Here is a 12,959-nt window from a genome sequence, read left to right as displayed (position 1 = left end):
AGATTAGTCACTCAGGCCTGGGAGTTCTTCTCCTTTTGACTATAGCACTGAACCATGGCTGTTGACTGACTGACATACTGTCAGACAGATCCCCTGAAAGGAAAGGGACTGGAGGTTCCCTACGAGGAGTCTTTGCTGTAGGTGGGTTCGCCTTGGCCGAAGGCAGTTTTGGGATCCTGAACCCTTCTGTAGAGGCCCGTTCCCCTTTCCCCCGCGGACGCGCTGAAAGGCATTTGCAGGGTGGGGAATGAGACGATGGTGACCTGTCAATGTGCTGTTCCTGATTACTGCGCAAATGTGCAAGCAAGAGCTGGCGCGCGGGCTAGTGTTGGCGCTCGCTATGTGGTGCATGCAAGCGCGCGAGATCTGGAGCAAAGGAGAGAGCTGGTGAGCATGCGCGAGTGTGTGTTGGCGCGCGGGCGAGTGCTGGCGCGAGCGTATGGGCGAGATCTGGCGCAAAGGAGAGCGCTGGTGTGTAGGAGAGAATTGGCGCGCGCTGGCGAGTGATGGTGCGTAGAAGAGCGCTGGCGCACAGGTCATTAGCGGGTAGGAGAGAATTGACGCACGCAGGCAAGTGATGGCGCGTATAAGAGCGTGGGCAAGTGATGGAGCGTATAAGAGTGTGGGCAAGTGATGGCGTGAATAAGAGCGTGGGCAAGTGATGGTGCGTATAAGAGCGTGGGCAAGTGATGGCGCGTATAAGAGCGTGGGCAAGTGATGGCGCGTATAAGAGCGTGGGCAAGTGATGGCACGTATAAGAGCGTGGGCAAGTGATGGCGCATATAAGAGCGTGGGCAAGTGATGGCGCGTATAAGAGCGTGGGCAAGTGATGGCGCGCTCGCGTGCAGGAGATCGTTGGCGTGTAGGCGAGTGCTGGCGGCCAGGCTGTAGCTGTCTTATAGGAGAGCGTTGCCGAGCAGGAGACCGAAGTTGCGCGCTTTGGCACGCGCTGGAGTTTCGGCGAGCTCTGTTTCACCAGTGATCGTTGGCGCGCTGAAAGGTGCTGAGGGTGAGCAGGTGAAGGCGCGCGCCGAAGCGTTTTAGAGCTCTGACGAGCTAGAGAGCGTGGCCGCTCTGTAAAGCGTGACAGAGCAAGCTGGCGCTGACGAGATGTTGGTGAGCCCTGGTGCACTGCAGGGAGCTGGCGAGATGAGGGGCGTTGGCACGCAGCTGCACATTTAGGTAAGGCCTCAGGAGGCTGTACCGGGAACAGGAACGGTAATGGTAGGTCGGCTGGCAGGTAGCACACGAACAGAGATGTGCCCTTTGGAAGGGCGAATATCCACCAATGGAGATTGCGAACGATCTACGGAAGAGTCCAGGACCGAAGTCCAAGGACTAGCAGCAGCATCGTCGGGAGAAGGTCCAGGACCGGGCGAAGGTCGAGGGCCAAGAGACGACCGAAGCGGAGTCTCCTCTGAGGGGGACGGCTGCAATGACGAGACTGAAGTGCCGAAGAGGCACCTTTTCGCCAATGGTGAAGGACGACCTCTAAGGCGAAGTGGTGGGCGAGCTCTGCGACGGAGACACCCTCTAGGGCCCGTTGGATCAGCAAGCTGTCCATGAGCAGCAGCAGTCGTCCGAAGAGGAGTCTCTAAGAGTGAATTCCCCCGATGGGAAGAAACACTCACAGGAGAGACAGACGTAGGACTAAGTTTCCCCCTCAAAGGATGATCAGGACCGGGGGAAACTAAGTCGGCAGTAATAGTTGGAGAGTCTGGAGAGGCAGGGGTGTCGGCAGAAACCACAGAAGACACTTCTGACACCACGACGTCGACGAACGCAAGAGGATCTACCTCCGAAGTCGTCAACGACGGCTGTACACTTGCACCTTGGAGGATGAGTTGCAGCAAGGATTACTTTAAGGGCGGACCCGGAAGCCCCAAGGACGACCATACCTGTAACACAGAAGACATAGACAAGGCCTCATCCAGGGGGAGAGGTGGGGCAGCTTAGCTAGGGGAAGCAACACCATCTCTCAAGGACCAGGGTTGGCCGAAATAAAAAGGGTCTACGCTACTATTCGATTATATCTCGGAAGAGACCGAATGAGTAGGAGCTTGGGAGGAAGGTCAGGAGACGGAAGAAGAGGCCTTGTGTTTTCCCCCAATGAAGGAACCTTCGAAGGTGAAATATCCCGCTTAGACTTATTCGCCCTCGCCCAAACCTCTCCCACTGGGAGGCAGACCACTCCCAACACTCACTACACTGTTATTGCTATCACACCGTTGACTTCTGCAGACGGAACAAAAGGTGCATTGATCAGTCTCCACCGCCGACATACAGGTTCCGCAGAGCCGACCATCAAGTCCAGGGCAGGTGCGCATGTTCGCAGAAGTCAACACATACACACACTAACACAAAGAAAAAGCAAAAAAAGAATTAATGGCAGTCCAAATAACGGCAAAGGACGAGGAACAGCAACAACCGTACACCATCCAAGCCAAAAGCAAAGTGAGCTAAATCACCGGTGTGCGAGTGGGAGCGGTGGCAAGCTAACCCCCAACCCCCGCTAACTAGCGGTATGGGTAGTTAACCCTCATTAAATTTTAATGGCTCGTCATTTCAGCTACGCCGAAAGTAATACCACTATATAAATAGCATAGGTTTGTATTCCAGTTATGGAACAAATTACGTTTGGCCTTCTTCCTGCGACAACCAAATTTCTCTCACTGGGAGGCAGGCCACTCCCTACATTTGTCACAGAGCAAGCCCTGCTCACAACGACATTCCCTACAGGTCAGACACAGAGTGAGGGTCTGTCTGAACTGATGACATGAAGGTGCTACAAGGGACACCCTCGCAACCAGCACAGGTTTGTTTGGGAGAATACAAGAAGCGCACTTACACCTAGAAAGAGAAAGCAAATGAGCATAAGCAATGTCCAATGGCTAAGCCTTAATGAGGAGAGAGAGGATACGTCCACTCTCTACAAGCCAAAAGAAAAAAAGTTACATAGTTCACCAATGTGTGAGTAGATATAACTAGCTGGGTAACCTCGGACACCTCCTACCTATCCACTACAGAGTTAGGTAGGGTTGCCACCTCGCACTTTTAGTCTAATGGATACCCTCCAGCTTCGCCGAAAGTATATCCACACAAATAATGTAAGCTTTGTTAGTGTGGGAACAATAAAGGAATTACAAAAGCCATACGAAAAGGAAAAGATGAAAATAATAGGAAATTATTTACAGAGGAAGGAATAAAAAAAAAAATTACCCTATAACCTAAATACAGAAAAAATTTGAAATAAAATAAAGTATGTATAATAATAAAGAAAACTAATGAGGTGCAGATGAAAACAAATCCCTCCACTCAATATCCGAGTCTGAACAACTAAAGCATAATGGCATATGCAGTCAGCTATGGCATAGAAACAGGGATAGGTGCATAGAACGTTGGGTCACCCGTCCTACTACTTGCATGGAAAATGAGAATCCTTATCTATGTTTGTCATCACCCATACTTTATTGTATCTACGAGTATATTGGTTAATAAACTAATGCTAATTATTCACTTACAGGTCTTTGCTTTGCTATAGCTTGCTAGCCTTACACTTAAACACTATCATATTGCTCCTCTGTTTTGGAAAGCAGTACATGTTGTGCTACGTGTGTTAGCCCAGTGGGCAAGTATCTTGGAGAACAAAAAAAAAAAACAATGTGATCCAACCACCTACATATTATTATAATTATTATTCTTATTACGAGCTCAGCTAAAACCCTAGTTGGAAAAGCAGGATACTATAAGCCCAAGGGTTCCAACAGTGAAAAAATATCCCAGTGAGGAAGGGAAACGAGGAAATAATAAACTACAAGAGAAGTAATAAACAATCAAAATGAAATATTTCAATAACAGTAACAACATTAAATTAGATCTTTCATATATAAACAATAAAACTTATAAAAACACAAGAAACAAGATAGAATGGCATGCCAGAGTGTACCCTCTAGCAAGAGAACTCTAATACAAGACAGTGGAAGACCATGGTACAAAGGCTGTGGCACTACCCAAGAATAGAGCACAAAGGTTTGATTTTTGGAGTGTCCTTCTCTTAGAAGAGCTGCTTACCATAAGTCCCTTCTATCCTTGCCAAGAAGAAAGTAACCACCGAGCAATTACATTGCAGTAGTTAACCCCTTGAGCGAAGAATTGTTGGTAATCTCAAGTGTTGTCAGGTGTAAGAGGAGACTCGAAAAGTATAAAGGAAGTGTATGTATGATAGCGTCCACCTGAAAGTATGATTACACCTAACTTTGAATACAGCAGTGGAAAGTGGTGGGGTTGCAGGGATGTTAGCCCCCCCCCCCCCCCCCAGTTAGGCAAATAGGTAAGGACACAGCTTGTAGGAAAGGTTGGGGGGGGGGGATTTAGGTTAGTTGAAGTAAAATTTTAATCCAAATGAGAGGAACTGGCCGCTGATATACAAAGGCTCCGAGAAATCTAATGTGGTACTATCCGACCAGTCAAAGGATCCAATAACTCTCTAGCGGTAGCATCTCAACTGGTGGCAGATGCCCTGGCCAACCTACAACCCAAAACAGGGATTAGCAATGTTAAGAGATCGAAGGTCTACATGGCTTACGTACCTAAATATTACTATAAACTGATTTACCAGGCATATGTCAATTTCTATGTCGTACAATAAGACTGACCCAACAGTAGCGACTCCCCAGACGTTTTATCACACGTTCTAATGGTTATTCTACCCGTATCACATCACTCAGCCAAAGAAACATTAGTTAATATCAAGATACGTACAAGAATGTATCACGATCTCGTACATCACAGGATACTCATACTCAACAATAACAAATGGGAACTTACGGGAATGTGAGGTTTCTGGTTCCTGGTTCCTTATTTGCTCACTCCGCATAATAATTTTGCGGGCACTCTATCACTTTATAGATAAGTGCAAAGCTTCTACGCTTATTCTTATTATTGAAATTAAGCTTATTTTACTCGTACCATAAATAAATCAATAATGCGATTCTCAATCTTTACTTTTATCCCATTCTACCTCGAAATTAGATAGGATAACACACTGCTATCATTAGTTTTGGCAACCTATTATGATCAGTTTAGACTTTTTAAATTCTTCTTTCATTTGCATTGCCCTACCTATAAATACAGCCAGATCCCAGTTAGGATTTTTCAGCGTACCTATACTTATGACTACTTTCATTAACTGACCTAATTTTGGACAGAAGCCTGTCAAGTCAGTGTCAACGGCCACAGAACAGAAGACTCTTGTCTCTAAATCTGTTATAAAGAAGATGCGTTTGCAAAAGGAAGCTATAAGTTTCTGTTATTGTTATTAGGTTTTTTTCCTTATCCGAGTGTCAGCAACCCGTTTGGTGACCTGTCAGATTAGTGATTATTACTATGTTTTGGCAGTGCAGAATTCGTAAAAAACTTTCGTAGCATTATTTACTGAAACTAAGCAAAAGTAAATAAAATGGTTTCATAATTTTGTTCCCTACGCTGCTGTCTATTTAGCAGTAGGACTTAAACCGAGCCTTCATACCATGATTCCAAATAGAACTCGACTGGTTTTTGGAATTGCTGTTCGATTAGACCGTTTGGCATGTGAACTTTTTAAAGTGGGTATTGAATTGGTTATGGTTTTCCTAAATCCATAAATTTGCCTTGCAACCATTGAAACGAGGATGGACACTAGAGGTTGTTAATTTCAGTAATATTTCAGAAAGCACTAGTGCATCATACTGCAAGTGTATGTACATTTAAAGGTAAGGTCAGGTTGTTGTTATTTATTTTAATATCAACCTTACTTATATTTAATAAACAAAATTATTTAATGTCCAAAACAACTTACTTTATAGAGTAGATCCACTAATAACCAAGCTTTGTGACATTGCCGTACATTACCTTTTTTCCCTAGACATGCCCAAAGATACATAATAATGTAAAGCACTTGCAACAAAGTATGTTGAAGTTGAAGTATTCCAAAATTGTTGTTGTCTTGGAGTAAAAACGTTCAGTTTTGTTCTGGTTAATCTCTCATAAGTGTTGTAGGTGCCGGTCTGGCTACTGAGTATCTTTCCGCCGTGGCTGTGGTAACCTCCGAAGTAATTTACTTCTTACCAAGGTCATTAAAGGACCTTGCTTCTTACCTTTGAAAGGTAGGCTACATATTATGCACACGCAAACTTACGGCCTATTAGGCAATTACTAGTTGGAGTAATTTAATTCATAAGTTTAATTTTATTATTCAGTTAACTAATCATTTATCGTTAACGCTAATAGTTACTATATTAAGAAGCATTAGGTTTTTTTTTATTAAGAAAAATAGATAATGCTTCGAATCAAGCTAACGACCGATAGACTATTTTACACAGGCTGACACAAATTTCAATCCCCTCTAATTTCTTACAAGGTGACATCTGTATTATTGCACGCATCTTTATATGTATAAGAGCCAAGATTGTCTTCGATGATACCACAGTTATTTTCTCGTAGTTTTAAACCTTCAGTGGCTTAATAAACATTGGTTACTCATTCGCTCATTTATATCTGTCATGGAAATCTGTTTCACCGACTTAGTCGTCTACATTGGCCTTGATGATTATGTATAGTTTCTGCCTCTGTATTAGATCCAATACCTGAGTGGGAGGACCTTAATGTGCAGTTCCGTTTAAAAGAAAAGTATCTCTATATATAGACTAAATGATAACGTTAAATTCCAGTAGCAGTACTGACCAGTGCTTTGGTAGAAAGACGGGTTTTACGTCCCTTAGTCCCTTGGATACTATATACTGAACAGCCTCGTAAGTTTATCCCATCATACCTTCAAGTTTTCGAGAATTAAAGTTTCATGCGGATGTTTTCGAGTCACTTGGCGTAATTTTAGAATACGAATTAGTAAAACAAAGAGTTTGAATCACGTTGGAATGTATTATTAACTAGTTAATGAAAAAAGTAACGACTGGGAAGTAATTGTGATCAATGCTGTTTCTATGACTGTTTCTCTTCAAGCAATTGTCTGCATCCATCTCCTTCTCTATGTTGGTAAAATCAGATTTTGAACAAGGTTTTGTCACATGAAAGGTAGGAGGGGTGTTATATTTTGAAAAGTTTGGAGGGCATTGTGGTTAATTTAAGTAAATATACTGTACATCAGGGAAATGGCTCTCTCTCTCTCTCTCTCTCTCTCTCTCTCTCTCTCTCTCTCTCTCTCTCTCTCTCTCTCTCTCTCTCTCTCTCTGTACTCACGTTATGATAAACACCATCGTCACCATGTCTTCATTCAAACAACGAATCAATGTCTTCCGCTGACGATTGAAAAGAATCACTAAATATTTACTTTAAACTATCTATTCACTTTAGCATTAGCAAGAATCAGCTGTCTTTATTATTTCGAATAGTGAAAATTATTATTTCACCTCAATTTCTTAATCAAAAGTCATCTCACTCCATCGCAGTGGAACGCACTTAGCGTGTTCGTAGCTGCTGTGAGCACTAATCAGTCGCTCTATCAGTTTGCGAATAAGCGATAAGCTCTAAAGTCTAAATGAAGTTGCGCAAGTTTTCCATTATTTTATCGATTTAGATTATAAATTAGATTCCACAATAGTACCAAAAAGTAAAATATGCACGATTTAACTGCAAACATGCGTCTGGGCTCCACGAAAATGAAGTTATGTTGGCGCAGGAATGACTAACGAAAATAAAAAGGAAAAACGAAAACATATTGACAAATCAAAGAGGATACGAGTTACCTAGTGATGTATTAAGTCAACCATACTCGTAGATCCTGTGAAAAGCTTGAGTGACAACAAGTGTTAAGCTTAATTTTTCTTCAGAGTGCAAGGTATCCTTTATGATTTCTAATTCAATGTAATTCAATTATACCTACGTCTTGTATACCTGACTTTGTTATTATTATTATTATTATTATTACTACTACTACTACTACTACTACTACTACTACTACTACTACTACTACTACTTGCTAAGGTACAAGCCAAGTTGGAAAAGCAGGATGTTATAAGCCCAAGGACCCCAACAGGGAAAATAGCTTAGTGAGGAAACTCACAGCGTTCTTTCGGCCCCTAGCTGCAATTTTACTTTGCCTCATTTTACATTTCCTTAATCGTTTTTTATGTCATACTTATTCCAACCTTTACTTCAATGTATCTGCGGACCTTTTCAATTTGGGCAATGAATGGCCTCACAGGTCCCAGCATCGGGCTGTATCCCAAATTCATAGATCCTATAAAATAAATTCAACTTATTATTACAACAAAGGTTAATAAGACTAACGATTTTGCCCGGCGAAGGTGTCTTTGAAGAGGCACTCTTGCAAGTGAAAGGAACTGAAGTCTTAACTCTTGAAGACAATTGACTGTTGATATGATACTAAATTAACCCTTCAGACATTTAATTGAAGATCAGTAGCCTAAGTCTCGTCCAGTCAGATTAGTGACTGTGTTTGTTGCTTCTCTCCACCACCAAACTATGGTCTCACGGATCATCTATCATCTTTTTTTTTCTTTCTTTCTTTCAAGACAAGACTACTGTATATTTAATTTCTTTTTATTATGAAGACTCATATTTTCCGTCTCCCGTTGTTTATATATGCAGCCTAAATATGTGAATGTGTTTGTGCATGAGTGTTCCCTCCAAAACTGTTAAGGTATGTAGGCCTATGTTGTGTCGTAAATCCTCTTGACCTTATATTTAGGGAAAAAATAAAACCCAAAATGGAAGATATTAATCTCCGGCACCGTCGTTCAATTAGTTCATTATGCATGTTGCATAACATTTTTCATAATTCTGACCATCCTTTACATTCAGTTCTTCCTGGACAGTTCTATCCTCTACTTAATATATACTAGACATACAGTTAACTCTAAATCAGGCCTTCTCCACCATGAGGCTCAATACTACATAGTACTCTAGAAGTTTTATTCCAGCTTTGGCCAATTTGTGGAATGATCTTCCTAATCGGGTAGTTGAATCGGTGAAACTTCAAAAGTTCAAACTTGCAGCGAATGTTTTTATGTTTAACAGGCTGACATAAGTCTTTTTATAGTTTATATATGAAAAATCTGTTTTGTTGTTACTGTGTTTAAAATATTTTTGTTTAATTGTTCATTATTTCTCATATAGTTTATTTATTTCCTTATTTCCTCTCCTCACTGGGCTATTTTTTCCCAGTTGGAGCCCTTGTGGTTGTAGCCTAGCTAGTAGTAAAATGTAGAAGTAATAATAATAATAATAATAATAATAAACACCCCATTCACCTTTTTAACCTCTTCTGTTCTGTGTCTTATTACTAACACGGCTGACTTCTGTCGATTGGTGCTAAAAGTAAATTTCTTTAGTTCTTCCAAACTGCGGCGGTTGCTTATAGTTCTTTCTACTTTGTGTTTATTGTTGCTAGAAAAACATTATATCATCTACATAAATCAGGGCTTCCATTCTAATGTTTGTAATCAGGGTTATCGTCTTCTCATTTATAGAATTAACTGTCCGTGATAGTTGAGTATAATTTTGGGCCAAAAAATGTTCCATGTTTTACATTTGCTTAATTTCTTCTGTATATCCAACAGGACTCTTGATAATTGCATTAGCTTTCTTATTTAATTTGTTTATTATCTTTGCATCATCTTTCCATACTTTTCTTTCGTACAAGCTGTCAAACAAAGTTTATCAAAACACTTTACTGCATCCCCAAACCCTATATATGTTGATGTTCCTAAGTAATGATTATAGTCTAGGTAGTAGGTTGGCCAGGGCACCAGCCACCTGTTGAAATACTACCGCCACATAGTTATGGGGTCCTTTGACTGGCCAGACAGTACTACATTGGATCCGTCTCTCTGGTTATGGTTCATTTTCCTTTTGCCTACACATTCACCGAATAGTCTGGCCTATTGTTTACATATTCTCCTCTGTCCTCATACACCTAACAACACTGAGATTACCAAACAATTCTTCTTCGCCCAAGGGGTTACTACACTTTGATTATTCAGTGGCCACTCTCCTCTTCGTAAGGGTAGAAAAGACTCTTTATCTATGGTAAGCAATTCTTCTAGGAGAAGGACACTCCAAAATCAAACCACTGTTCTCTAGTCTTGGGTAGTGCCACAGCTTCTGTACCATGGCCTTCTACTGCCTTTAGTTAGAGTTCTCTTGCTTGAGGTTACACTCGGGCATACTATTCTATCTTTTTCTTCCTCTTGTTTTGTTAAATTTTTTATAGTTTATATTGGAAATATTTATTTTAATGTTTATTTTCCTTGTTTCATTTCCTCACTAGGCTATTTTCCCTGTTGGAGCCCCTGGGCTTATAGCATCCTGCTTTTCCAACTAGGGTTGTAGCTTAGCAAGTAATAATAATAATGATGATACAGCATTCAGTGTGGTAAGGTGGTCTGCTTTATCCCAACTCACTGGAAATTGCAAATCTTGTCATTAATTTTATCCTTAATTTTCATTAGCCTTAATTTTTCATAGATTTCACTAATCGTATTCGTAATAAATAGTCTTCTTCTATTGTCTATAGCCTATCTGATCTGCTACTTTTAGACTTACTCACTGATAATATTTCTAGTTCATATCATTCAAAAGGTATTTCTATTCTCTCTTCAATTTCATTTATAATTTCTCTCATGCTATTCTTCATGTCTTGACTGGAAAATTTGGATAGGCAGAACCGAATAATATGGGAAATGTTGGGGAAAAGGTCTTATAATATTATGCAAAAAATATGATATTAAAATAGAAGTAGGGAAATATAAAAAGCAAGAACTCAAATAAAAAAAATGTAAAGTAGCAAATGAAATTAAAAGAAAAATAGAAGAAAAGAAAACAGAAATGACCGAATGGAAGAGATTACATAGGGTTAACACTAATGAATCAGTAATAGATATGAAAACAAGGTTGAATATTCTAGTATTAAAAGAAACTTATAGAAACAGGAATGAAAGGATAGACTGTGTGATTTGGGTAGTGAGACAGATGATACAACTGAGCATATGTACAGCTGTAATGAATTAAGAAATTTTAGAAGCAGTCAGGGCGTAGAATTAAAGAAATTAGAAAGGGTAACTAAAGAAGTTTCCCAGTATATTAGACAGGCTCTGGAAGTCAGAGTAGTGTGCCCACAATTATAGTGTTTACCAGATCAGTGGAAGGAATGAGAAAAATTATCATTGGGCAATAAAAGAGGACTGTTTAGCACGAACACGGTTAGTTACATGTTTGAAACACTAAGGTTAATGAAAGTTGTTAATGAAATTAATGACAAGATTAGCAGATTTCAGAGTGGTGGGATAGAGAGTATATGAATGCTGTTTTAGATTATAATATTTAGGAACGTCAACATATATATAGTTTTGGGATACAGTAAATTGTTTTGATAAGCTACGCCTTAAAGACTGTATTGAATAATTGTGTAAGATGTTAAGGAAAGATGATGGGAAAACGATATATAGATTAACAGAGAGAGGTAAAGTGATAATCGAGAGTCCTTTCGGATATACAGAGGAAATTAGCATAGAAGAAAATGTATAGCAGGGAAGAAAATTATCTCCAAATTATGTTCAAATGTTACATACTATAGGTTAGAAGATGATATTATTATTATTATTATTATTATTATTATTATTATTATTATTACTAGTCAAGCTACGACCCTAGTTGGAAAAGCAAGATGCTATAAGCCCAAGGGCCCCAATAGGGAAAAATAGCCCAGTGAGGAAAGGAAATAAATAAATGATGAGAACAAGTTAACAATAAATCATTCTAAAACAGTAACAACGTCAAAACAGATATGTCCTATATAAACTATAAAAAGACTCATGTCAGCCTGGTCAACATAAAAACATTTGCTCCAACTTTGAACTTTTGAAGTTATACTGATTCAACTACCCGATTAGGAAGATCATTCCACAACTTGGTAACAGCTGGAATAAAACTTCTAGAATACTGTGTAGTATTGAGCCTCATGATGGAGAAGGCCTGGCTATTAGAATTAACTGCCTGCCTAGTATTACGAACAGGATAGAATTGTCCAGGGAGATCTGAATGTAAAGGATGGTCAGAGTTATGAAAAATCTTATGCAACATGCATAATGAACTAATTGAACGACGGTGCCAAAGATTAATATCTAGATCAGGAATAAGAAATTTAATAGACTGTAAGTTTCTGTCCAACAAATTAAGATGAGAATCAGCAGCTGAAGACCAGACAGGAGAACAATACTCAAAACAAGGTAGAATGAAAGAATTAAAACACTTCTTCAGAATAGATTGATCACAGAAAATCTTAAAAGACTTTATCAATAAGCCAATTTTTTGTGCAATTGAAGAAGACACAGACCCAATGTATTTCTCAAAAGTAAATTTGCTGTCGAGAATCACACCTAAAATTTTAAGAGTCATACAAATTTAAAGAAACATTATCAATACTGAGATCTGGATGTTGAGGAGCCACCGTCCTTGACCTACTTACAATCATACTTTGAGTTTTGTTAGGATTCAACTTCATACCCCATAATTTGCACCATGCACTAATTTTAGCTAAATCTCTATTAAGGGATTAACCAACCCCAGACCTACATTCAGGGGATGGAATTGATGCAAAGAGAGTAGCATCATCTGCATATGCAACAAGCTTGTTTTCTAGGGCAAACCACATGTCATGTGTATATAGAATGAAAAGTAATGAGCCAAGAACACTACCCTGTGGAACACCGGATATCACATTCCTATACTCACTATGGTGCTCATCAACAACAACTCTTTGAGATATATCACTTAAAAAACCAATAATAATGCTAAGAAACTCGCAATGAAAACGGGCATATATCGTGCTAACATTGTTTTTAGGTGGTCACTGAACGTCTTTGAAACAAGGGAATCTTCACCCGAAAGAAATACAATTCCAACACTAACTTGCAAAGTAGTTAGCGGTCTTGTGTGATCCTTGG

At 39.8% G+C, this 12,959-nt stretch overlaps 2 protein-coding genes across 2 annotated transcripts in view; one reads left to right on the top strand and one right to left on the bottom strand.

The window, feature by feature from the left end:
* Window positions 1-5,219, bottom strand: part of LOC137652743 (beta-1,4-galactosyltransferase 4-like) — a 98,567-nt gene extending 93,348 nt beyond the window's left edge. The window contains exon 1 of the mRNA XM_068386148.1: window positions 5,122-5,219. Coding sequence (XP_068242249.1) covers window positions 5,122-5,185 — 64 coding nt within the window. The 5' untranslated portion in view covers window positions 5,186-5,219. The remainder of the gene's footprint in view (window positions 1-5,121) is intronic.
* Window positions 5,220-5,578: 359 nt separating this feature from the next.
* The window catches only part of beta-Man (beta-mannosidase), a 98,966-nt gene continuing 91,585 nt past the window's right edge, over window positions 5,579-12,959 (top strand). The window contains exon 1 of the mRNA XM_068387051.1: window positions 5,579-5,750. The gene's annotated coding sequence lies outside the window, so the exon portion shown is untranslated. The remainder of the gene's footprint in view (window positions 5,751-12,959) is intronic.

Source organism: Palaemon carinicauda, chromosome 14 (assembly GCF_036898095.1).
Source record: "Palaemon carinicauda isolate YSFRI2023 chromosome 14, ASM3689809v2, whole genome shotgun sequence".
Taxonomy (NCBI): domain Eukaryota; kingdom Metazoa; phylum Arthropoda; class Malacostraca; order Decapoda; family Palaemonidae; genus Palaemon; species Palaemon carinicauda.
Note: the sequence above shows the minus strand (reverse complement) of the source record. Positions and strands in the feature narration are given on the sequence as shown.